The sequence below is a fragment of the Bombyx mandarina genome, chromosome 21 (assembly GCF_030267445.1).
Source record: "Bombyx mandarina strain Sakado chromosome 21, ASM3026744v2".
Classification (NCBI taxonomy): Eukaryota; Metazoa; Arthropoda; class Insecta; order Lepidoptera; family Bombycidae; genus Bombyx; species Bombyx mandarina.
The window spans coordinates 8,698,317-8,725,692 of record NC_143227.1 but is presented as its reverse complement, the minus strand read 5'-3'; the positions used below and the strand labels follow the sequence as shown (position 1 = coordinate 8,725,692).

The 27,376-nt window shown below is 38.1% G+C and overlaps 1 protein-coding gene and 1 long non-coding RNA gene across 4 annotated transcripts in view; both read right to left on the bottom strand.

Moving 5' to 3' along the window:
• LOC114240339 (zwei Ig domain protein zig-8) overlaps nt 1–26,870 on the bottom strand; it is a 49,703-nt gene extending 22,833 nt beyond the window's left edge. Inside the window, exons 1-3 of one of the 3 annotated variants that reach the window (XM_028170856.2) lie at nt 26,541–26,870; nt 9,014–9,242; nt 719–855 (exon numbers count right to left, since the gene is read on the bottom strand). In XM_028170856.2, coding sequence (XP_028026657.2) covers nt 719–855; nt 9,014–9,053 — 177 coding nt within the window. In that variant the 5' untranslated portion in view covers nt 9,054–9,242; nt 26,541–26,870. The remainder of the gene's footprint in view (nt 1–718; nt 856–9,013; nt 9,243–26,540) is intronic. The other 2 variants (XM_089736225.1, XM_089736226.1) reach the window with 2 other exon arrangements.
• LOC149500459 (uncharacterized) lies at nt 16,075–17,498 on the bottom strand. Its single transcript, XR_016324859.1, has 2 exons — nt 17,240–17,498; nt 16,075–16,977 (listed from the first exon to the last, which is right to left on the bottom strand). It is a non-coding gene; the product is annotated as an uncharacterized LOC149500459 (long non-coding RNA).
• Nucleotides 26,871–27,376: the final 506 nt, after the last annotated feature.

Below are 27,376 nucleotides of genomic sequence, written 5' to 3'. Positions count from 1 at the left end.
ATTTGAATTAGATATAGTTAATGTTCATCTCCTTACTCGTAGGTCGTATAATATTTTTTGATGAAGAGGAGGCAAATAACCCAATGTCCCTGACAATGACAGATTCGACAACGTTTGGCTAACGACGCACACATTAATTCACACTCATCGTTCTGTATACTGAGATTTAATTGCCTAAATTTATCACAATAATTGTTAATGTGTTGTAGGTAATAAATAACACTAGAACAAGCAGTTTATACTTTATCCTAAATTACATGATGGTCTTGAGGAAATTACTTACTTAATCTTACTGGATGGTAAGTAGGATGGTAGGACCTCTTGTGAGTTCGCACGGGTAGGTAGCACCGCCCTGCCTATTTCTGCCGTGAAGCAGTAACGCGTTTCGGATTTAAGGGTGGGGCAGCCGTTGTAACTATACTGAGACCTTAGAACTTTTTTTATTGCCTTTGTAGGCAGACGAGCATACGGCCCACCTGATGGTAAGTGGTCACCGTCGCTCATGGACGTCAGCAATGCCAGGGGCAGAGCCAAGCCGCTGCCTACCATAAATATCTCAAGGTGGGTGGCGCATTTACGTTGTAGATGTCTATAGGCTCCAGTAACCACTTAACACCGGGTGGACCCGCGTGGACACGGGTGGACCCATGTAAGCAATAAAAAAAAAAAAAATTAGGAAAATACCAAATATACCAAAGCAACTGTAGACAATGCTTACCGCTCGATCAGCCAGGTTTCGGACTTTGCAGTGTAAGTACGCAGGCTGTCCAACAGCAGCGGTGGCTTCGCGCTTCGTACTATTGTCGAAGTACGGCTGCCCTAGAGGTTCCCAACCTCCGCCGCCGGCTGACACACCTGTTAAAACAAAACAATTACAGCTTATAGTGAGAGGTAGATCTCAGGGGTATTTTTATTAATTAAAACTATGGGTTAGTCACTAGTATCGAATTTCGCATTCTAATCTTGTCTTAAACTCAAACAATTTTCGATTTAAAACGATAATTGCAATAAGACGCGGGCGCACGCTATTCACGCTCAAAACGGAAGCACCCGGAACACAGATTATACACTTCTCTGTCAAAAGACGGACATAGATACTAAAAACTATGTATAGCGAGCGGGCATACGGCGGCGAGAGTGACGTACAGGTCAGTTTGCTATAAGCACAATTTCATTACAATAGTACGTACCCAGATAACTTAACGACCCACCCTATAGTGACCGGCTACTGTAGCGAATTTATGATATTTAAGAATACTATACGATAAAAAAAGACAGGATTTTTTTTATTCCTTCGATGGGTGGACGAGCTCACAGCCCACCTCATGTTAAGTGTTTACTGGAGCCTATAGACACCCACAACGTAAATGCGCCACCCACCTTGAGATATAAGTTCTAAGGTCTCAAGTATAGTTAAAACTTAGGTTAGGTTATAAAATAGGTTATGTTAGGTTATAAAAGGTTAGGGGGGAGCCGCGTCCTGGCGCGGCGGAAGTTCGAGCGCGGAAGCTTCAATCTCGGCGTGCCGTGCTCGAGGCGTGGTCTCGCCGCCTGGCGGACCCCGCCTACGGGCGACGGACCGTCGAGGCGATCCGCCCGGTCCTCTCGGACTGGGTGAATCGCGACCGAGGACGTCTCACCTTCCGGGCGACGCAGGTGCTCACGGGACACGGCTGTTTCGGTCGCTACCTGCACCTCGTCGCCCGGAGGGAGCCGACGCCGAAGTGCCACCACTGCAGTGGCTGCAACGAGGACACGGCGGAGCACACGCTCGCGTACTGCCCCGCTTTCGCGGAGCAGCGCCGCGTCCTCGTTGCAAAAATAGGACCGGACTTGTCGCTTCCGACCGTCGTGGCTACGATGCTCGGCAGCGACGAGTCCTGGCAGGCGATGCTCGACTTCTGCGAGTCCACCATCTCGCAGAAGGAGGTGGCGGAACGGGAGAGGGAGAGCTTTTCTTCCCTCTCGGCGCCGTGCCGCCGCCGTCGGGCCGGGGGTCGGATGAGGGCGTTTGTCCAGCTCCAGCCCCTATGAGGAGGCAGTCTCCTCCCGGTGATGGTCACGGGGCGACCTAAGGGGGTTAAGGCTGCGCCGCACGCTACCGTCACTCTAGCGCGCTGGCACCAGGAGGACGGGACGGCGAGTCGGCGGCTGCGGACTGCGATGTAGTCCGCATTTTCGTCGTCGCTGTCGTCGCTGAACATACTGTTGAAGAGCAACCCGGTCGGCGGTGTATCGCGTTCCGACCCGGCAGGCTGGTTCTGGCCCAGCGGGGTATCCCGGAACACCAGCGGCACCGCCCGGGCGGCCCGGCCGGGCCGCCGTACCGCGGAGACTGACGTCGTTGGTCGCCGACTATCGCCTCGACGACCCGTCGGTCGGGCGTCCTCGGGGTGGCGCCGCGTGTCTGGTTGTAGTGTTGACCGCGGGAACCCCCCTACTCTGAACGGGTTCTGACCCCGGACGGAGATTGGACGTCGGGTGTAAGAGTGCAGGGGAGTCGTTTAGTGGGTGGGCCCTAAAATCCTTGGGCCCGCGATCTGCTCTCAACACCTGCAGATCGTTGAGTCTCACATACCCCGCGCGCCCCCTAGGCGCGGGGACCTCGTAGGAGGATCGGCCCCCGGCCCGAGAAAAAAAAAAAAAAAAAGGTTATAAAAGGTTATAAAAATATCCCCTAATTTTGAAAATGTGCTAAGTTCCAAAGTGGACTGCACACTCGTCTACGTAGTCATGGCAATTAAGTTTTGTTGAATATTGTATTTACTTCCTATTTATAACTCAAACATTTCCGTGAAGCAAAGCCGTATTTGAAAGTTTGTCGTGAAGTCTTCTATGAAATTACAACTTCCTACTTAAAGTTTCCTTTTGATTTCAAACTTTAAATAAAATTTATTTATTGGAATAAATTCATCTGACTTTGTAATTTGATCTTTAAATATATTGTCTTTGAACTTTTGAGCTGATATTATAAGCAAATCCTAATCATTTTGATATTATTATTTTTAAATTTTATTGCTAGTTTTTCAATGATCTAAATTTGTTTTTTAATGCAGTTTTGTTTAAAGATTGACAATTTTGAAATAGAAAGAAACGATTTTTGTCGTGTGTACATGCATTTTTTTCTTTTTTTTATTGCTTAGATGGGTGGACTAGCTCACAGCCCACTTGGTGTTAAGTGGTTACTGGAGCACATCTACAACGTAAATGCGTCACCCACCTTGAGACATAAATTCTGAGGTCTCAATGCAGTCACAACGGCTGCCCCACCCTTCAAACCGAAACGCATTACTGCTTCACGGCAAAAATAGGCAGGACACCTACCCGTGCGGACTCACAAGAGGTCCTACCACCAGTAAAATACATTGTATTAAATTAGATTTATTAAAACAAAACGTATTTATTTTGAAAAGATCATGGCCTAAAGGATAGGGACGTTCTTCGTATAGAGCTACGAGGGCGGCACTGAAAATTTCGGGAATTAACGAAGTGACACAACATTACTATTTAAAAATGTATTTATTGCTTTTCGAAGTATTCTCCGCGAAATTTGACACATTTTTCCATACGATGGAACCAATCATTGAAGCAACCATTCCATTCGGAAGTTGGGGTCTCCAAAATGGCTGTTTTGTAGGCGTCCACAGCTTCTTCAGGTGATGAAAATCTCTGTCCACGCAATTTATTCTTTATTTTAGGGAAAGTATAGAAATCATTAGGGCTTAGGTCGGGGCTGTACGGCGGATGGTCTAATAATTCTATGTTTTCTTGCTCTAAAAACTCTTTTGTTCTGTGCGCGGTGTGAGAACTCGCATTGTCGTGATGGAGGATGATGCGGTGGTTGCAGTTCTCTTTACGGAGTTCAGAAAAGACCTGTGGCAAACAAATGCTAGCATACCATTCTGCATTAACCGTTCTTTGTCCCTCAAGAGGAATAGTCGTAACATGGCCGGTTTTGGAGACAAACGTGGCCACCATTTTTTTTGCAACACTCCGTGAACGAACAATTTTTGTTGGCTTTAACTCATTTTCGAACACCCAAACTCGTGGCTGGCTTTTTACGGCTCGGGTTCGTACGCGTATATCCAGGATTCGTCACCTGATACAATGTTGTATACAGCATTTGAGGATCCTGCGTGGAATCTTTCGAGAGTTCTGACGCACCAAGTAACGCGAGCCGCTTTTTGCTCTTCACAGAGCGAATGCGGTATCCATCGGGAAAACAACTTTTTTACACCTAATTGTTCATGCAAGATTATTTGTATTTGACTCATGCCAATGTCTAAAGTTGCCTGAATTTCGCGGTATGTCACATGTCGATCTTCCTCAATCAGCTTACGTACAGCATCAACGTTTTCTTGGGTGACTGCAGTTTTTGGACGACCTTGACGGGGATCATCACTGAGCTTGACACGTCCACGTTGAAACTCAGCAAACCAGCGATAAATTGTGGTTTTGGATGGAGCTTCATTACCAAATGCAGAAACCATCCGGTCAACACACTGTTTTTGTGTTAAACCACTTCGAAAGTCATAATAAATCATCGCTCTTGAATTTTCTCGAGTCAATTCCATGTTCTCAACGACTAAATAAGTTTGACAAAACCTCGTGACAAGACCGAGAATCTTTTTTTAAGTAAATAAATGGTATTCGATTTTTAAAATCAAGGAGTTTTCAATTAAAAAGATTTTACTATGACAGGAACAGTGGAAATATTCCATTCCCGATACTTTTAGTGCAGCCTAGTATGCGCCTGTGCCGGTGTTCGAATCCCGCAGGCATGTTGTATATTTTTTCAAGAGAAATGCGTACATGTTCAGGAATAAGTTGCAAGACGAAGGAATAATATTGCGTATAAATAACAAAACCGCGAAAATTTTAAACTACGAATTACTGGTGGTAGTTAAATTACGCCACCCTGCTTATTTCTGCGGTGAAGCCGTAATGCGTTTCAGTTTGAAGCATGGGGGCAGCTGTTGTATTACAAAACTGAGATTTAGAACTCATTTCTCAAGATGGGCAAGGTGGGTGGCGGCAATTACGTTGTTGATGTCTACAGGATTCTTTTTTTTTTTTTTTTTTTTTCCTACCTGAGCTGATAGCCTTAGGGGCTATTTCAGCGTAACCCTAACGTTTGTAGGTGAGCTCACGGGGCTCAAACCTGATGACGTTGCTAACACGAACCCTAGCAAGAGCCGTGCTTCGCAGAATCTACCACCGGATCGGAAACGCGACCCACTGAGAAGATCTGGCGAGAAACTCAGTGGGCTGTGTCTGAGAGTTAATTTACTCGTCGAGCCCTTCGTCGCAAGCGACGGGTTCGACGAGAACGGTGACCGGGATGCAGGATTCAATGACCACTTAACGCCAGATAGGCTGTGAGTTCGTCCACTCATCTAAGCCATAAAAAAATGCCTATTTTTCAACATCAGCGTACAAAAGTTCAGAACTAACGAACTTAATTGTCATAAAAATATGATATGAACTTTACATGTGAATCATAAATAACAGGAAATTTATATTTAATTTTATTTAGTAAGCGAACCATTTTGTTTTTGTTTTTTGTTTTTATATAAACCGTTTGAAATAAACTACGCTCCATATTCAATGAATGGGTAGTACGTTAAAAACTTTTTCCTCTGTAGGACTAGAGTTGTTTAAGTGTAAAATGTATTCATTTATTAAATTAACATTTTACTTTATAAGCTCCAGTGTTTGAAAGTGTGTTATAGGGAGTTTGAAACGGAAAAACGGCTCTCAGTATAATTTTAAAAACACACTAAGTTTGTAAATTTTAAACGCGACTAGTTTAAAATATGTAAGAAGTGATGGTAAGAATGTATAAAAAAAAAGTTCAGTTAGTAAGTGGGCCATGAATTGGATAGGCAAATTGTATTTAGTGATATTTAGATACGTCCGCAGTAACTTCGAATCTCGTAAAATGTTTTTTCCGTTTTGAGAGTTTTCGGAAATGTTCCGATAATAGCCGAACTCGTTGGAGTCCAGCCTCCATTAGTCCGATCCCTTTCGACGATAAAAACGTGCTTTGTTTCCCGTCACGTCCCGTTATTTTTTATTCCTCCTTCTTTTTTGCATTATCCGGGTGTATTCTGCAAATATTTCATTATGTAGTCAGCCTATTATTGAAAAAGAATTTTCTGTTGTTGTAGCCGAGATAAAAGGGTTTCATTTATTTCAAATGGAATCCAAATTACGTTTAGGCCATGACTGTTTTTTTTTATTGTTCAAATAAAAAAACGATTTATTTAGACTTCACACAATACTAAAACGTTAATTAAGTCGTAATTTTTTTTGGAATCACCGAAGAACAAGTACCACACACTTTATAGGTCACACACTAATAACATAAATTGAAGTAAGTGGATTTTATAAAACCGAAAATTGTGTATAAAAGTGTACGATCCAACTAAAACGAAATAAAATGTAAATTTTACGAGAGCGTGAGTGTTCTCCTGAGTGGCTTCACACCGCTTGATGTTCTGTGCGTAGTAGGTGCGCAAAGATCTAAATTGAACTGGATTTATTCTAAGAAAAGTTTTTCGTTCTTTATTACATAAATGGATGAACCAGCTCGTCACTCTCCCGGTTAGGTTAAGCGATAACCAGGGTCGATAGTATGAATGCTTGAGACATGAGGTCGAGATCTTCACTGTGTTGCATTAAGACTATCTTAATCTTCAAGCCGTGCTTAACCGTTTTGCGACTAAAATAGGCGGTAAGAGAATAGTGTTACTAATTACACGCGAGAATGCCTTCGTCTTACCACGTGTAAAATTTAGCATATATAATTCCTTTTTAATTATTTTTTTATTGCTTTTTAATACTGAGATTTTACAAGTTCACAATAAGATATCGAATTTACATAGTTTGTTCTGTACAATATATGGCTTATATTTAATTTCATTTCTGATTTTGATTGGATTTTGCACACGTCTTCAAAATAATGTAGTTAAGTCTGTTGGTCAATTTTTTTATTTTATTCCTTCATTGGTGGAGTTGATTGTGGATTTCGTTACAGAACGTACGTCGAGAGACCATTTCTATTTCGTACTATTATAGAAATAACATAGATTTATGATAAATGAAATATTTATTATTCACGACTGTGACGCAGAGCGATGTCTTAGAGATTAGTAATGAGAAAGGCGAGAAATTAATACAATGTGTTCAAAATTATGCATGCAAAATACATGCAATTATACCTATTATTTTTTGTCATACTAAATATTATATTTTCGTAATGAATAATATTCTCTAATGTAATTTTGCTTAACAGTCGCTTCGAACGTAATTAGGTCGATCATTTTAAAAATAATCTAAAAAAATACTGCAGTACTGTTCTCAAGAAAAAAAAAATCACTTTGTTCTTTGATACATCGATCTCTTTTTATAATGAAGAATTATATTCTTAGATTACATTTTTGTTTTATTGTTTATGTTAATTTTCATTAAATGTGTACCAGTTGGCTACAAGCTATCGTTATACGATTCACGTCTTTTGATGATTGTTCTTTCTTGTCTTTGATCATTGTTCGACCTGGCATCGACCAAAAACGTTTCTTGATAATTTGAAATAAATAGACATTTAAAATAAAATCTGTGATTTTTATCAATTTACTAGCTGACCCAGTAGACTTCGTAGTGCCTCAATCGATAAATAAAATACCTAAACTTTTGTCTAAAATAAACTTAAAACAAACAAAAGGAATCCGTTCGACGGGGACACATCAAAGGAAAAACAAAATTGTTATTTTTATTTAATTCCGAGCATTTTCGTATTTATCTACCTTTTAAACATTCTCTGGACTTCCACAAATAATTCAAAACCAAAATCAGCCAAATCGGTCCAGCCGTTCTCGAGCGAGACTGACGACCAGCAATTCATTTTTATATATATAGATAACCAAACTCCTGTTCGTATCTATACATATGATTTGAAGTTATTCTAAATCATTGATCCAATTGATCTCAAACTACACGTACGCGCCGTAAATATTAGCATTCCACAACGAACAATAACGTTTGGTGGAACATAAACCGAATAGATTTATGTTCACTGCTATTTAAATGTACTAGTATTCCTATTGCGGCGCTCTCTCTATATTGTAATGGAAGAGACAGTTTTATTTTCTCTTGTAGTGAGATGTCGATATTTTATTTGGTTCAGTACTAGTTCACGGCCGATTGTTGTAAAACTAGATAGTCGCATTGCATCAAATTGAGTTTTATTAGTTCTGAATTGCACGGGATGTGGTAAAGTTGAAAATGTGTAACATTTAATTATAGAGAGTGTGCTGAACGAGCTTCTTGGGTGAAACTTGCTCAATGAAGAGAATATTGAATCAATAAGGTTTTGAATGGCTGATGCATGCTGTCCACGTTAGTTTTAGATGTGACCAAAAAGTTGTATTTAGATTTTAAGTAACATAGGGCTTAAGATTGAATGGTTAATAATCTGAAAATTTTGTACGGTTTTTACATGACGAGCGTTACATGTCATAGAGACATAGACCATCCTTTTTTAATACGCTTTTATTAGCTTCAGACGTATGTATGTTAGTATATTATGTTAGTATGTAACAGGATCTTTGAACATGATTTTGACCCCTTCAAAACGTCGGTTTAACTCGAAATTAGGTATACTTATTAAGAACCGATGACAATTCAATATTTAAAACAAAAAAATTGAAATTCAACTAAAAAATGAAAAATAAATAATAGTTTAAAAAAACTAACAAAATACGCTTTTATAGAACATCAAACTAAAAAATAGAAAATATTTTTTTACAATAAAATCATTTTTTCTTACACTATTTTAAATTCAAATTTATAAAAAAATATTTTCAAGTTTTTAGTTGGATTTTTTATAAAAGCGTATTTTGCTATTTTTTTAAACTATTATTTATTTCTAAGAACTTATTTAACGACAGTAATTGAAAAATGCGACGAACAATATTAGAAGTAAGAGAATCAAAATATCTTTAAAACTTACCGAATAATATGAAGATACAACTCAGCTCTGCCGTCCACATTGTTAAACGTACATCAATTCACATTATGTGTCCAAAACATAACACTTCACTGTTTTTCACCACACAGTTTATTTATTATTTCACCATGAAAATATTGTCATGTCCATTTTAAAACACTTTGATTTTGAATGGAACTACTTTCATGGCATAGAACACCTCAGTTTGCGATCAAAAAATTATCTTAATATACTGAAATTTTAGTTTATTCACGGTTTAATTTTAATACGTAGTATTGCATTCAGGAGAGAGAGAGAGAGAGATGAATCGTAGTTATGGTAATCACTTAATGTTAGACTATCCGCGAGCTTCTCTAGAACCCAATTAAAAAAAAAACGTAATAAATATATAAAGTCAAAATCCTGAGTTTACAAAGGCAAAACTTATAATCTTTATGCAATGTCCGTAAGGATTGTGTATTTCCTGTATTTTTCGCGAGTAAGTTAAGATTCGTTTATATTCATTTTTATTTATTATTATTATTATTATTTGAAATTGGTCATAAACGCATATTATGTCGCACGGTGATTTTAGCTGTGATTTTTAGTCAGGACACCCTGCATGACTTAATTATAGATTTTATCATCTCTACAAGGTCTCTCTATAAATATTTCTGGTACTGTAAGGTCTAATATCATATACATATACATATAATACGATGTTATTCTTAGAAAAGTATTTAATTGAAATTGTTGCAGACTCAAATTATATGGATATTTTATTTATCGTTTTCTTCAGTCTTGTGTATAATTCAAACCATTTTAATCGTTAAATCCATACTGCTTTATTAATTTTACATTTTACGATGTCTCAAACACTATATTCGCGGTCACGGACCTAGTTATAATCACGAGGTCGAACCGTAAAAATAGTATTAATTATAAAAATATGAAGATCATAGAGTAATAAGCAATTTACATAAGCCGATTTGTACTAATATGTAAATTGACTGTTGAAATTCTGTTTTCGAACCGAAGTTTCGCAAATGCAGAAGCTTAAAAGGCTCACTTTCGTCTAGTCACTTCATGCCGGGAGCATAACTAACCACTAAGTTGTGGCTGGTGTGATGGTGAGTGGTTACCGTCGCCCATGGACTTCAGCAATGCCAGGGGCAGAGCCAAGCCGCTGCCTACCGTTTAATACTCTCCACAAGCCTCGTTTGAAGAAGGACATGTCATAGCGCTCGGGAAACACCGTGGAGGGGAGCTCATTCCATAGCCGGATGGTACGTGGCAAAAAAGACCTCTGGAAACGCACTGTGGTAGTATGGATGAACTCTACTCCGGTGGCGGGCGGTGCGATGGTAAAAACGAGTATCATTTCGTACAATTCCTCAGAGCACTCCCCATGGAACATACGGTAATTCAGATGTTACTCAAATGTAATTATTTAGTAATTGAGAATAGTGACCTGTGCTTAATAGTTGTATTCAAAAGTGTATACTCTGGTATTATGAATAGCTTATTTGGAGGAATCGACAAAGAAGAGATCCTCCACAGAGAGGTTGAAAATGATTGGTCTACGTTCCAATTCTTCTGACCTTGCATATTTGCAAGCTCATCTTTAAAATGTCGTTAACACGATTAGCATTGGATTGACAGGCATCAGTGATATATATCGGTGAAATTGTATTTTACCTATATTAAAGTGTTTTAGGTATTTAATTTCAAATGATTTAACAGAAAACTGTTTACTGAAAATAAATCGATAATTATTATACATAATTATGTATATTACAAAATCTGTTTGGATACAAGTCAACTATATTTGGTTGTGGAACCAACTAATTCCATAAAAAGGAACAAGACCAAGACCTAACAAATGGCTAGCGTGCGACTAAAACTTATTTATTAGTGAATATCTGAGATTTTCCGATGCCAATTTGGCCTTGTCAAAGAAGTAGCCGGATCGAACCGCATCTGAAATGTCGACAGCCGCAGATTCCAATTTTCTCTAATATTAAGGTCAGTGTTTTCTAGTTGTAGACGATCGGGACAAGTATTTTATAGCAAAAGACCGCACTGGTACTTGTTTTAACACAGCATTATAAATTCATTTTTACAGTAGAATCATTTACACAATAAAATTTTAAGTTCGCCAAAGTCCGAAACACCTTTAAATTAAAATTCGTAAAATAAAAAATGTCTTTATGTTTCGTCCACTAAGCAGATGCTAGAATTTTTGGTTATTATTTTGTTAACCGTTTACGCACAACGGGGAACTATTTGTATTTTCTAAAAGTATTTTTGTTGGAATGGAAAGGCACGTCCCCTCGGGTGTTTAGTGGGTATAAGTGGTACATAAGGACCATAATGTGAATACCGACGCCCGCCTCCCGACATAATGTGGCTTCAAATGTATTGGAATAGCAGTTGTCATAATGTTCGAAACAGAATTCATGTCGGTTTTCGAGAAAAATAAAACGCAAACTATAGGCAGGACAAATCCCCTTACCCACATTTACTCACATAAGATGTTCCTTTTTTTAAAATTATCATTTCTTCACCAAGGCATTCGTGCAAAACAAGTTGTATATATTAGTCTCGAGCTCATGATACTTATTTTAAAATTACGGATGTTTAACGGTTTCTGAAGCAAAAAGTTACGGACGCTTTGAAATTTGAAATTGAAAACTCACTACGTTTATTTAGCTCGAAAAAGCTTAGTTGGCAATCGTTGTTCAGGCCAATCAATTCAGACCACCATAAAGTGACCATACTATTTTGAACCGAACCGAACCGAAGTTTGAATTGAATTGAAGTTGCGTAGGTATGTACACTTAGCAAACATTTGTACTGTAATTTTTTTATTTTTTTATTTTTTTTATTTTTTTTTATTGCCTTTGTAGGCAGACGAGCATACGGCCCACCTGATGGTTAGTGGTTACCGTCGCTCATGGACGTCAGCAATGCCAGGGGCAGAGCCAGCCACTGCCTACCATAAAACCATTGATAAAATACCATTGATAAAAGTATACAGTTGTATTGTACCATACGTACATGCAGAGGTTACTTGAAACACCACCCTTTATATACGATTCTTTAAGCATATTCAAAAAGCTTCACCTTTGTCATAAACTTTAAAAAGAAATTTTTAGAAACTAAAATTCACTAATAGATAGCTAAAATTCAAATTTAATAAATATTTCATTGTGTGACAGTAATAGAAACTTTATCTAGTTAAATTGGATTTGTAATAACTTGTACTTATATTATATTGATGAACTCAATTAAGTGTAAATTGATGGAATATTGAAAATGTTTTAAGAACGTTTTCATTTATTTGCGATAATACAAGAATGAGAATTCTGTAATTCGTGTTTTAAAGATTTTTTTAACAGACTTCTACTTCGAATATCTGTAAAATAAGCGTAAAATCTGAATATGTGTTAAATTGTGACTTTGTGTTCTTTTTTCAATCTTTTTTTTCATACGTGTTCTAGGAAATTATATAAAACGTATTTTTTTTTTTTTTATTGCTTATATGGGTGGACGAGCTCACAGCCCACCTGATGTTAAGTGGTTACTGGAGCCCATAGACATCCACGACGTAAATGCGCCACCCACCTTGAGATATAAGTTCTAAGATCTCCGTATAGTTACAACGGCTGCCCCACCCTTCAAACCGAAACGCATTACTGCTTCACGGCAGAAATAGGCAGGGCGGTGGTACCCATCCGCGCGGACTCACAAGAGGTCCTACCACCAGTAATTACGCAAATGAAAATTTTGCGGGTTTCATTTTTATTACACGATGTTATTCCTTCACCTTGGAAATCAATCGTGAACATTTGTTGAGCACGTATTTCATTAGGAAAATTGGTACCCGCCTGAGATTCGAACACCGGTGCATCGCTCAACACGAATGCACCGGACGTTTTATCCGTTAGGCCACGGCGACTTTAAAACTTTAAAACGTATTTCGCACTTTAAATTTTATTTAAAATATTTGTGACGATCACATTACAAAGTATTCCGACTACATATTTTATCGTAGATTGCCCACTAATAAGTTCGTATTCGTCCCAGCGTAAACAATATAGCCTATAAATTATCTTGTAAAAGTAAAAAAGGGCTCCCCGAGGGATAATATTTTTACGTTATATCCGACCACGTTAGCGGAGTTGCGGGAAGACTCTGTATTTATTTACATACACGTTCTGTGTATAAACATTCAACTACGTTAACGTGATGCCGCTTCGGAAGTTCCTTTTTGTTTTCGAGTATATTTTACATATTTGAGTCGTGTAGCGCATTTGAAATATGTCAGAGTTATTTGAGTTTTCTGAATAAATAATAAGATAATATACGAGGGGGACGCAGAGATTCTGCAGGGTGCAATTTTAGATGTTGAGATTATAAAGACTAAAAATATAATTATAATTTTAATCTTACTTATTTGATCAGTACTTATTTCTTCGTACTTATAGTCTTCGTATTTTTTCAACAGATTATAATGACTTTGAACTAATAACGATTAGGAAACAATAGACGTTCCTCGTGGACATGCACATAATTGCGTCTCTAAGCTTTTCTTTCGTAATTTTTCGCCTTGGAAATAATTCTATAAGCTTTTTTAAATTTCAAAATAGTAAGGTGATAGTTAGTATTTATCGGAGTCTACAGACATTGTAACATGCCTCGTGGCAGTCATAGACGAGATGAAAACACCGTGTCATTTTACGATTCTTGTCGGTTCAATCTTTTTTATTCCACGATGTTATTTCTTCATTGGCGAAATCGCTCGTGAACGCGTGCTAGATATGAATTTCCTTAGAAAAATTGGTACGTGCCTGCGGGATTTAAACACGAACGTAGTCGAATTGCTGCTCGATATCTAATATGTTCACCGAGCGTATTATTCTTACAATGACGATTTACATAAATATACATTCGACTAAATATAATAAATACGCATGAAGTCTGCCCCTTCCAACACTCCATGACAAGCACGACTACTCTGTCAAGAGTGACACGATTTAGAAGAAGAAATATTTTAATAATAAAAACAGCATGTACATCTTTCAACAAACTAGATATCTACCTGCATAATGATAATCTCTGAAAATGTCAAACCTCTTAAAGATTTGATTTTTTTTTCACTTCGGTTTAACGTCACTACATAGTATAAAACAAAGTCGCTTTCTCTGTCCCTATATCCCTATGTATGCTTACATCTTTAAAACTATGCAACGGATTTTAATGCTTTTTTTTTATATAGATAAAGTGATTGAAGAGGAAGGTTTATATGTATAATAGCATCCATTAAATAGTGGAGAAATCAATAATAAATTACAGTTTCCGAAGCGAAGCGAGGGCGGGTCGCTAGTAAACTATAATTATTAAATCTTTATAGTAAAATTATAATTGATAAATTAATAAATCATAATTAACATAAAAACTTTTTCTGTAACCATAAGTTTTCACGATTTTGTTCTTCCCGCTAAATAACATGAAAAACGTTTTCCTCTCGTACCTTTAACAATACCCGCGATGATTGGATAAGTTGTAAAGCTCATTTTTCGCTTCTCTATTTTTTAGAAGAAAACTTCCTTCGTTTGAGATTAAATTTTGTAATCTGATGCGAGCACAGCACTAGATGTTTTATTTATGTATTGTATAGTCACGGATTACGGATTAATCTAATTAGGCAGGCTTATATTTTAATATTGTAACCGCCGTCTGGTGTAGTGGTAAGTGACATGGTCACTACAAAAGGGGGTCGCGGGTTCGAATCCCGCCAAGGGAAGGTATTTGTATGATAAATATAAATGTCTTTTCCAGGGTTATGGATGTATCTTAAATATATGTATGTGTATAATAAAAATCTTACATTTATTTCCGTTATCTGGTACCTGTAAAACAAGTTCTTTACGAACTGATCACGGGACCAGTTAACGTGGTGTGATTGTTAGTAAATATTTATTAATATTTATTATTATTATTATAATATTGTGTAGTATAGTATAAATCCGAACAAAAACAGTTTCACTGTAAAAAATTGCGCCAAGTCCACGTTTATAAAACTCATCTCAATAACATTTGCACTTTACAAAAAAAAGAAGACTTCAATAGCTTTCATTCTCTACAAAAATATGTGAAATACAAAAAAATACCAAGAAACCGTCATAAAGATGAAAAAATTAAAAAAAAATTGTTGAAAATTTAAAAATAAAAAAATAAAATTTTTATCGTACTTGGCGCGCGTCATTGAGTACCCCAAAATTTTCAGGATAAATGAACATCCTTTCAATGTTTAGAAATTTATAAGTAGATCAACCTATGAAATGCATAAATGTAATTAATGAATTATTATTTCATAATAAGTTTTACAAAAGTTAAGTAAAATCGACATCTCATACGTATGTTATTTGAATTTTTTTCATTTCCCACTCATCTTTTATGATTTGAACTTAACACCCTCTCGTGTTCGCTTATACAAATACAAGCTACTTACGAGTCGATACGTATGTATACGTTGGCTTCAAAACATTTGAAAAAATTCTCAAATATGTTTTTCAAAGGGTAGAAAAGAATAACAAAGTTTCAGCTGAATCTAAAGGGGTCGAACGCAAAAGTGGTCGATTTGGCATATAATAGCCCATAGGTATATAGTGAGAGCTGTTGAAAATTACCGTAGTTCTGTCTCAATTTCTCATAAAACGCTAACAAGAGCGAAAAAGACAACCTGGGTAACTTTTTCAGCTTTCACTGTATATTAAAGCAAAATGGTTTTTTTCTCGGGTTGAAATTCTTCCGAAAATTTTTGGGGTACTCAATGACGCGCGCCAAGTACGATAAAATTTTTATTTTTTTATTTTTAAAATTTCAACAATTTTTTTTTAATTTTTTCATCTTTATGACGGTTTCTTGGTATTTTTTTGTATTTCACATATTTTTGTAGAGAATGAAAGCTATTGAAGTCTTCTTTTTTTTGTAAAGTGCAAATGTTATTGAGATGAGTTTTATAAACGTGGACTTGGCGCAATTTTTTACAGTGAAACTGTTTTTGTTCGGATTTCATATCTTTTTGTTAAGTATTATTTTTTGCTCATTTATTACTTAATAAAAATAAATTATAAATAGTCACTCAGCTTAAAAGCTAATGAAACGCTCAATTAATTAGTGTTTTAATGTTAGGTGCCCGACTGGCATGAGACTCTCGGGTTGTCAGTTCCGGTATCGACCGGGGACGCGTGTATTCCGCTTCAAAGTCTGGCGCGCACTAATTGGGGGTGCGAATGATGCAACAGATGCGCGGGCGCGGGTAGCGCGGGGTGGGTCGTCGCGGCACGGACCTGAGTCACATTCTCTTTGGCTGCTGTTGCCCCGCGAAACGGAACGTTGCGTTACATACTCCCCCTCCAAGTTGGGAACGCGTCCCGAGTCCAACTTGGGACTGTTAGTCTGAAGACGCGGCCTTCCTCTCTGCCTCTTTGGCATAATTGGATCCGTACTTGAATTTGACGGAGAGTGGGTTAAATCCGCGGTGTGATACTTGCCGATGACATTGTTTGACAAGTCTGCTATGAAGTACGTTGTAGGACTAACTATTTTTACTACGCGATACGGGCCATCCCGTCGTGGCATGAACTTACGTGTTACACCCCTAGACGCATAAGCAAGCCATAACGAAGGAAATACTCTTCCAGTAGGACTCGGGAGCAAGCCACGGCGGTGGCATCAACAAGTGCGTAGAGTTCTACCCATCTTGTAGCTACATCCTCTACCAGGAGTACCCATCGCTCCCCCTGCTCTCCTTCTGGCAGTGGCCCGAACAAATCGATTGCGAGAACCTCTCCTCGCTGTTGAAGCACAGGAGTGAGCCTATACGGCGGTACCGATATAGGCGGATGATCACCGGTATCAATGTGGTGCTCGGCGTAAAGGGTTGGGGCTCCCCCCACCCTAAAGATGTCTCCATTCTGCTGCAATAAATGTGATAGCTGCTGCCGTTCATCGGCGCCAAGCATAGAACCCTTATCATCACGCAGGAAGTCAGCAGTAGAAGCAAACATGCATGGCTTAGGGCACTCATATTCAATTGGATAGGTAACCCGTTTTCCCGAAAAATGCCAAGTGGATGAAGCAAAGTCAAGCACAATACCTGCCGCCACCAAAAAATCCATGCCAAGCAAAGTTTCATTATTTTGAGCATCTGGAAAAACAGTAAATTCAAGGGTTACTGACCTTTCGGGACTTATCCTTACTTCTAGAGTAGTGAGCAAAACTCGGCGGGTGCGCGCGGAACCGTCTGCAAGCCTCACCCGACGCCTGGTTTCCTCACACGGATGGTTATGCTTTAACAGCAATTCATAAAGCAACGCACCGGCAACGCTACTCTTAGCTCCCGTATCCAACAAAGCATTACCTCGTATACCTAAAATTTGAACACTTAAAATTGGTCTTAACCTAACCTGGTGCTCAGTAGAGTTACTCTGGGCAACACTTTTCAGTTCACTGAACTTGACAGCTGTGTATTTACTTTACCAATAGGTAAATCGGATGTGACTGATCGGGTCCGTGCAGCGTCGACGGCGTAATAACTTGCGTTACACTTTGTACACTGAGACCGAGTAACACCTTTGGTACCACACCCGTAACACGAGGATACAGCTTGCGTATTTTCGTTGTCGAATTTCGTTTTTGACGCTAATTTTAAACACTCATCACGAATATGTCCGTACTTTTTGCAATAAACACAGAAGTCTTTTAACAATCGACGTAGATGATACATTATCAGTGTTCGTGTAGCGAGGCGCGGGGACTCGAACGGTGCTCGGCGCAGCGCTGTCGTCGCGTGGGGGGCCGCCAGCGGCGCCCGAGTTGAATATTTTCCGCGGCGTCATCCGCGCGTATGTATGCTGCGAAGTCGAAGTACCGGCGGGAACTTCGCCTACGGTACTACCCGATGAACGTGGCGTCGCTCGCTAAGGATGATGAATAAATTCAGGCGGACTGGTCTCGTAGATGGAGTCCTCGATATGGCGCGTTTTCTTTAATAACGTGTCGTATGAAGTTATTTCGTCTCTTCTTAATCTTTTACGAACACGACGGTGTAGAAGGCCGTAAAGCATATCAATTTGAACTTTCTCACTAAGGTCACCAGGTGGGAGTCGAGCTAGTAGGGCTCGTGCTCTGGCAACGAAGATCTCCGTCTTCTCTCTTTGTCCTTGCGACATTTTGAAGAGCTCTAAGTAGACTCGATGGGGCGGTCTGCAATCACCGAAAGCGCTTCGTAACGATGATAAAGCGTCGTCCCAGGAAGTGATGCTAGCTTTAACGCCTTGCCACCACACGGCTGCATTTCCGGTTAGTAACATTGAGAGTCCTCGTAACGCGATGGCGTGTCCTACGTCAGCACAATCTTTGTATGATTCGACCGCGTCAAGGAAACCGTCGAGTGAGTCGCCGGGCGCTCCGCTGAACCGCGCCGTGCATGACGCGAAGTTCCCAGAATGGTGAGCGGGCGTCGAGGAAGGCGGCGATGTCGGCTCCGACGTCGGTGTTGCTGATGATTCGAGTTGAGTTTTATGCTCAAAAACTCGGTCGAGTAGGCGTTCGAATGCTGCCATTTGACTTTCTTGTAATGACGCCATGTTGTTTGCGGTAAATGTTGGCGTCGGTCCCGCGGTTGAACCAATTTCTTCTTCAACGTCTTGAAAATCGGATTGACGCCGTGACTGACGACGAGTACGTGTCGTAATTACGTAGATTCACTCCGAAATACTAGTTAAAGGGCCCGCGCTTGGGCTGCCAGTTTAATGTTAGGTGCCCGACTGGCATGAGACTCTCGGGTTGTCAGTTCCGGTATCGACCGGGGACGCGTGTATTCCGCTTCAAAGTCTGGCGCGCACTAATTGGGGGTGCGAATGATGCAACAGATGCGCGGGCGCGGGTAGCGCGGGGTGGGTCGTCGCGGCACGGACCTGAGTCACATTCCCTTTGGCTGCTGTTGCCCCGCGAAACGGAACGCTGCGTTACAGTGTAATAATAATCAACATCAACTTTTACAAATTTAAACCGAATTAAATTTTGTTTCAAATGTGAAGGGTAGATGACGCTGTTCTTAATTATTTCAGAATTTAAAATTAAAATCTGAAAGCCTTGAAACATCAATCCGCATAAATGTAATTTAAAAACTACAGTAAGAGGCTTAAATAAAAAGCTGAACTTAACTCAGCCTTAATTAGAATTTTCTTCGGAATTCAATAGTAAAGTTCAAGTTATTTTGATGAAATCAAAACCGAAATATTCATAGCATCTTAAACAATCACCTACGAATAAATATTAGTTATTATATTATTTATTATTCGTAGACAATCACAACGGTTTTATAGTTTTGGGAAGGGATTTTTTGTAACGCCATCTCGTAAAGTATTTCGGTATTACATTACAAAACAAAATTGTTTCTCCAACAGTAACAACAGTACTTGCTTCGGCAGTACTTAAACTAAAATACTAACAGTAACAACATTAACGTTATTTATTGTATAAACCGTTCTTCAATAAGAACTGCAAACTATCCCCTTGAAGCTACAGTTTATGTAGGAATAATGACTTTTTGGCGGGAACGCGAGGTGTGAAGTTGTGTGATTTGTTTTAATTTGTCTATTTAGTGTTTCTTCGGGTTTCAATGTGTAATAATAGTGGTTTATTAACTGTTTAATATCTGTGAAAGTGCACAAATGTGGGAAAATTAAACAAAGCCGCTGTACGTAACTTCTCGGTTTCCTCCAAAAAGTCCACTGAGATCTTAGTAAATGACCACCACCATTTTACTGAGATTATATTTCATTCCATATCATCTCATCTCATTTCATTTCATCCCATTTGATTAATGTCTCAAATTAATCATCTTCATTTCATTTCACTCCATAATATCACATTTCATTTCACTCCATAATATCATTTTTCATAAAAATATGAATATAAATTAAAATAAGACATGACTTAAAGGTCTCAGTTACCAGGTTATAAAATCCATTACAAATAGGAATAATTCCAGCGCACCCTGGCGGCCGTAGATTACCATTCTCGAATATTTATAGTCTGTGGCATGTCACTTTTTACATCGAAAAAAGTCAGGATCGAAATTTTTGAGCGAGCCATAGTTTGTGGTGATAAAATTAATAATTTCAAGTAGATTAATTGTTGTAATTGATATAACTAGTTAATATCAGTAAAATAAAGTTGTGAGTGATTGATATAATATACAATTTAGGAACCAGAAGTACCGTAGAATTAAATAAAATTTCGCAACCTCAAAAAACTGTTCTGCTCACAGTAAACACAGTCGGTAGTCTGGCGCTCCGTTTACAACGTCAACGGGATTTTTGAACGGAACTTGGCGCCAGATTCTACCGAATCTGTGGATAAGTATATATATAGTATAAATTAATACCAAAGCCACATTAATTTTGTTTAGGCTTTGTTGTGCTTAAACTATGCGCGAAGATAGAAAAACTATAAAAGTAAAAATTCTACATACTATGTAAAGTCAAATTGACGATTGACATAAAGGTATTCCACTGTCTCTTCTGTAAGCATAGTCATCAACGTGACTCTCTTCTTTTGCTTGCATAGCTTGATGAATGAGCTCACGGCGCACCTGGTTTAAGGTAATTCCCGAATATTGGTTATCAAAAACGCCCACTTTGATACATGCGGCTTAAATCTCAATGTGGTACACCTATTCGTGTAGGCTCACAATAAGCTCAGTTTCTTCTTCTTTGTCGTTCCCTCACGAATGAGGTTCGTGACCATACGCGACTTGTCTCCATTTACTTCTGTCTCACGCCAGTTCAACAGATTCAGTTTCTCCTGTTGTCTATACTATACTTTTGGCGTCGTATTGGAATTCGGTCTCCGGAGCTGTTCCCCTGCAACTGTCCCACGATCAACTGCTTCTCCAACCAACGCATATTCTACCTCATTATATGTTAAAGAAACTTAGTTGATGTTCTCGGCATGGAAAGGTCGATAATTAGGCCAATACATATATTTTGAGAGTTCGCTTTTAATGACACGATTTTTATTCTTTCGTAGAAGTATTTAATCAAAAAATGTAGTCGGTTTTATTTGATGCACTGCTAACCAAAAATCAAATTTACCAAAAAAAAAGAGGTATATCCTAGCGTAGAAAGTCCCGTAAACAAGCTTGACCTTTGTCGCTAACAAGCTTATTACACGAATTCTTTGCCTGGAACTAACATCGTACCTAACTATATTTTATTAGCCACTCAGGAATTTCGCAAATTTTTTTTTCTATTTCAAGTTTAATAGACAGTTGACTTATTTTTTGATTGTCTTTAGAAAGGGGTCGCAGGAGCGTAAGAATATGTATTGTGTTCTCGTATTAAATTTAATAATGTAATGTTGTATGACGCTCGGAGTACTCGTATCGAACGATGTGGCTTTGTTCAAATATTAGGGGCAGCTACTACTTTTTCTGTGTTGTTCAACTTATGTTCACGATGAAATACTAATATAATGGAATAGATCTATATAAAATCTGCAAAAATTAAATTTACGTAATTGCTGGTGATAGGACATCTTGTGAAACAAAAGAAAAGCTAAGTAAATGAATAAAAATAACGCATTTATTTCTTTATGTCTCTAATCTGAATTTGTGATAATTACCGCCCGGCAATTGGCACACTAATTACTTCATTCTCCGCAAGCGTTATGTTTTACATACAATTCACACGTAACTTAAAACCTATTCATTAGAATGAGCCTATTTCTGTTTACATTGGTTTTAAAAAATGCTTTTGTACGTTATACAATAAGCTATTGTTTCGTTTGTAATATTGATGTATTCATAACAAAGAACAGAGGCTTATATGAAAAAATATTTTTGAATGGTAACCACTGAACGGTACGTCTCAGATAACTTTGACTGTATATTTCAACGTAAATTTAACAGCGGCTTTTGCGATCTGCGGTATAAATAACGGAATAAAAGACATGTCACAATGTGAAATCGCGGTGTGCATGCAAATAGAGGTTTGCGGCGGACATGTCGTGCGTATCTTGTGTGGAGGCACGCCGTCCCTGATCCGAGCTCGCCAAATGCGAAGCCGCGAAATTGTTTCTATGACGTTGACGGGTCACGTATTCAGCCGCCAGCATTCTACGGCAAATGTCAACGATTCCGATTTAGAATTTTGGTAGTGATTTTCAAATTAATTTTTCAAGTTTCCAGATTTGTGCACGTGCACATTACGTGTACATATATTTGCAGTTTCTCTTGCGAAACCGTGAAATTGTTTCTATAACGTTGACGGGTCACGTATTCAGCCGCCAGCATTTTACGGCAAATGTCAACGATTCCGATTTAACTTCTTTGTAGTGATTTTCAAATTAATGTTTCAAGTTTCAAGATTTGTGCACGTGCACATTACGTATACATATTTGCAGTTTCTCTTGCGAAGCCGCGAAATTATTTCTATGACGTTGACGAGTCACGTATTCAGCGGCCAGCATACTACGGCAAATGTCAACGATTTGGATTTAGCTTCTTTGTAGTGATTTTCAAATTAATTTTTCAAGTTTCCAGATTTGTGCACGTGTACATTACGTATACATATTTGCAGTTTCTCTTGCGAAGCCGCGAAATTGTTTCTGTGATGTTGACGAGTCACGTATTCAGCCGCCAGCATTCTACGGCAAACGTCAACGATTCCGATTTAGCTTTTTTGTAGTGATTTTCAAATTAATGTTTCAAGTTTCAAGATTTGTGCACGTGTACATTACGTATACATATTTGCAGTTTCTCTTGCGAAGCCGCGAAATTGTTTCTATGACGTTGACGGGTCACGTATTCAGCGGCCAGCATACTACGGCAAATGTCAACGATTTGGATTTAGCTTCTTTGTAGTGATTTTCAAATTAATTTTTCAAGTTTCCAGATTTGTGCACGTGTACATTACGTATACATATTTGCAGTTTCTCTTGCGAAGCCGCGAAATTGTTTCTGTGACGTTGACGAGTCACGTATTCAGCCGCCAGCATTCGACGGCAAACGTCAACGATTCCGATTTAGCTTTTTTGTAGTGATTTTCAAATTAATGTTTCAAGTTTCAAGATTTGTGCACGTGTACATTACGTATACATATTTACAGTTTCTCTTGCAAAGCCGCGAAATTGTTTCTATGACGTTGACGGGTCACGTTTTCAGCCGCCAGCATTCTACGGCAAACGTCAACGATTCCGATTTAGCTTTTTTGTAGTGATTTTCAAATTAATGTTTCAAGTTTCAAGATTTGTGCACGTGTACATTACGTATACATATTTGCAGTTTCTCTTGCGAAGCCGCGAAATTGTTTCTATGACGTTGACGGGTCACGTATTCAGCGGCCAGCATACTACGGCAAATGTCAACGATTTGGATTTAGCTTCTTTGTAGTGATTTTCAAATTAATTTTTCAAGTTTCAAGATTTGTGCACTTGCACATTACGTATACATATCTGGTTCTCTCTTTTTCTCTTTAGTCCCGAAGTGAACCCATGATTAAGTTTGTATGATTATTGTTGCCTCCGAAGGCAGACGCGCATGCGGCCAGCCTAATGGTGATTAGTTTTCTAGTAACGCCAGGAGCCCAGACGAGTTATAGAAGACTCGTTTGACGAAGCACTGGTTTACATGTTTCCAAATACGTATTGTAGTAAGCATATATATGTATAAACAATCATCCTATACTTGATTCAAGGCTTACGTCAACGACTCATTGTACGTAAAAAAAAAAGGTAACCAGATCCAATTTGTTGTTGGTCGAATCTGTGGCTTAAAGATAAAGAGCATATTCAATGGTCGAATGTGGTATTGCTCAATCACTTAGTGCTCTGATTAGACGCTCTATCATACTTTTCTTGTCCAACCTATTTTTCTTTGCATGGCGTTCCTATTGAGATCAGGGCAATCACTGATCACTTTTAGTTCAAATTCAGAGCTTTGCAAATGATTTTAGAAAAATTAGCACAATCATCTTAAAGTTGATATCTAAGTATATAATTTTTATATACTATTTAGGTATTTATTGGGTATATTATATTTTATTTATATTTATTTATCATCATATTTATTTTAATTGATTTTTTTTTATTTCATATTTTTATATTATCTGACCGTTTAATAAGCATAGTTAGTATATTGTATAATAGAAATGCATCTATTATCCTTTAACTATGCCACCAATGGATGTTATTTTCTGCACCACCCTTAGTCGACTGGTAGCGAATGCCTTAAGCATTAATTCCGACAGTGGACAATAATGTGTATGAAGTGTAATAAATGAAATAAAACCTAATACTAAGTATAGGAATTTAGTATTTTATTCACCGTCAAGATTAACTGACACCATTCTGTATCGGTGGCGCGAGGCATACAGTCCCATCAAATTAGCCATAGTCTTATTTATTTTTTATTGCTTAGATGGGTGGATGAGCTCACAGCCCATCTGCTGTTAAGTGGTTACTAGAGCCCTTAGACATCTATAACGTAAATGCCGCCACTCACCTGGTATGAGTTCTAAGGTTTCAAGTATAGTTATAGTATAGTTATCTTATGGGTCACTCAAAAACAGTGATCGCCTCCTACATACATATATTTTAGTATCCGATATTGGTGTGTTCGTTTCGACACTGTGGTTGAGTTGGTAAATGAATACGTCCTAATATTCAGGATGTACATCAAAGATACGTAGTCAAATTAGCTTTTGTAAGATGTAGTTTGTAGCAGTAAGCCTATTGATATCAGTGTGATATCATTAAGCTATGAATGCTCTTTCAATTTCAATTTCAACTCAGGATCGTATTTGACACAGAAGACAACCTTTTGTCATTATTCTTTGTTTTTTTTACGAGCATGCTACATAAGAGTACTTATTTATGTGTACATCTGTATTTTTACTGCATTTTATTGTTCTTATATTTTAGAATCCTACAGCCGTTTTACTTATTTATCAATGATTCTTATTACTTTTTTTTGTTATATCTGTAGTTGTAATAGTCTGGTCTAAACAGCCCGCCATCTGTGGGTTTGTTGCCCGTTGGGTGTTATGTTTTTTTTTTGAAAAATTATTCGTATATTCGTGAATTATCTAGCCGTTAACTAGTATATAATGTAATATAATTCAAACCAGACAAAGAGCAAACGAATGATATCGTTACGAATATTTGGTCGATGAGAGAAACGAGCCCCCACTGAGCTCAGTAGTCCGTAAGCTCCTTTCTATAAATGAGCTTACGGACTACTGAGCTGAGCGACTATTTGCTAAGGCGGGGAGACTAACTTAAATGTTACCTAACGTTAAGCAATGGGCATTGACTCACAAACATTTTTGAAAACTGAGATCGTGTATAGGGGAATGGAAAGGAGTATGTTGGGCGTGACGCTAAAAGACCGCAAAAGAACAGCAGACATTAGATCTACAACAAGGGTAGAAGATATACTAAATAAAATAAGACATTTAAAATGGCGATGGACAGGACATATGACAAGGGAAAGTAGAATGAAACTGACTAAAATTATAACAGAATGGCAGCCACGTGATGGCAAAAGAAAAAAGGTAGGCATGCTAGAAGATGGACAGATGATATTCCAGATGTTTGGAGGGACAATCTGGTCCAGAATAGCTACCAATAGAGAAGGATTGAAGCAGCTGGAATAGGCCTATGTGTCGTCACAAGACACGCTTATCACTGAACCGGGAAACCCGATGTATTAGATTTCAGTTAAAACCATTTGCTACTGTGTGTATAATCATTGTTTAGTATCAGCAATAAAGGCTATACAAAAAAATATACAAAAAAACGTTAAGCATTATAGCAATGGATATCGCAGTATGAATAACAATGCCCATCATGGGAGATAAAGCAAAGTCCAAGCATTCAAACCGGAATGATTGCATCGCAGCAGAAATAAGGCTGGTTCTCCCATACGATCTTCCAACATGCCTTACCCTACTATTTAGAAGCAGTTTAAGATGGAAGACTTTTTACGTTGGGGTGTCTTCAAGCTCCGCTAGTCGTTCGCGTAAAATATAAGTTCGCCTATCTACACAACTAAAAAATGTGATAGTTTTTAATAAATAATTTAAAAACTAATTGAACGCTTTGTATTAGTAGACGGAGCAGAGGAAACCTAAAAAAAAATTGTGTGAGTAATGTTGATTTTACTCGGTGTCGATCGATCGTTCTAAATTGAAATCCATCTTAGTTGAAAGGTTATACATTTCGTTAAAGTTATTGAAAAAAATTTAATAACAAATGATAAAACCTTACGGCATTTAGTATTCGGAAAGCAGTAACGATTCTCTGAAATATTTTTAAAATAAATATTAATTCCGATTTCAGAATTTCATTATTCTAGTAATAAATAATAATTTTCATTGACCCTTCGTGCAACTTATTAAATTACTGTTATTATAATCTATTTCAAAGTAACCGCTAAAACCGTAATAATGCTACACAAAGTACAGTAAGTTACCCATAAATAAAGTTTTACGTCATGAAAACTGAGGTCGCGTGATAAGAGTCACCTAATGTTCTCAGTATACATTAAAAACCATTTTTATTCCCATTTTGTGTGACGAAAACTTTTTGAAGCGAAAAAGAAATTACGTTTTATCTTAATAAAGTTTTTTTTTGCGTGATGACTTCGGCTTGACTACACGTGGGTTCTTTTTCGTAAAAAATAACTGTTAACTTTACGATCACTTTAATTTTCACTCATCATTTTCGCACGAATAGAAACTTGGCGTGTTTACATTACGCGAGGGGTTGTGGTAAGGGGCGAAACGCGATGGTTGCTCCGCGAAATCCGTTAGCGAACTGGAGTGATTATACTCTAAGTTCACTGTGTGCTGAGCTGTATCGTACATGCGCAGTTGCGAGCTCACTCTTAGAGACTTTGTGGAATACGCCTGTTAACGTCGATCTCCAGCGTTAGTAGTACCAGATAAACATTTTTAGATATTTAGGCTGGTTTGTACTTTTGAGTTTAATATTTATTGTATTTTAGAAAACATTAATTCTAACAATCTGCCCGGATGTTAATCACAAGACGTAACTATACTTGTAACTATACTTGATACCTTAGAACTTATATCTGAAGGTGGGCGGCGCATTTACGTTGTAGATGTCTATGGGCTCCAGTAACCACTTAATACCAGGCGGACTGTGAGTTCGTTCACCCATCTAAGCAAGAAAAAAAAAGACGGGTACGTAATCACAGATTCCTTGAGTTATTGCCACCGTTTTTAAAATCATCCGTCCTCTATAGTATAGATCTTCATTTTTTATTCACTCTGTAATGTCCAACAT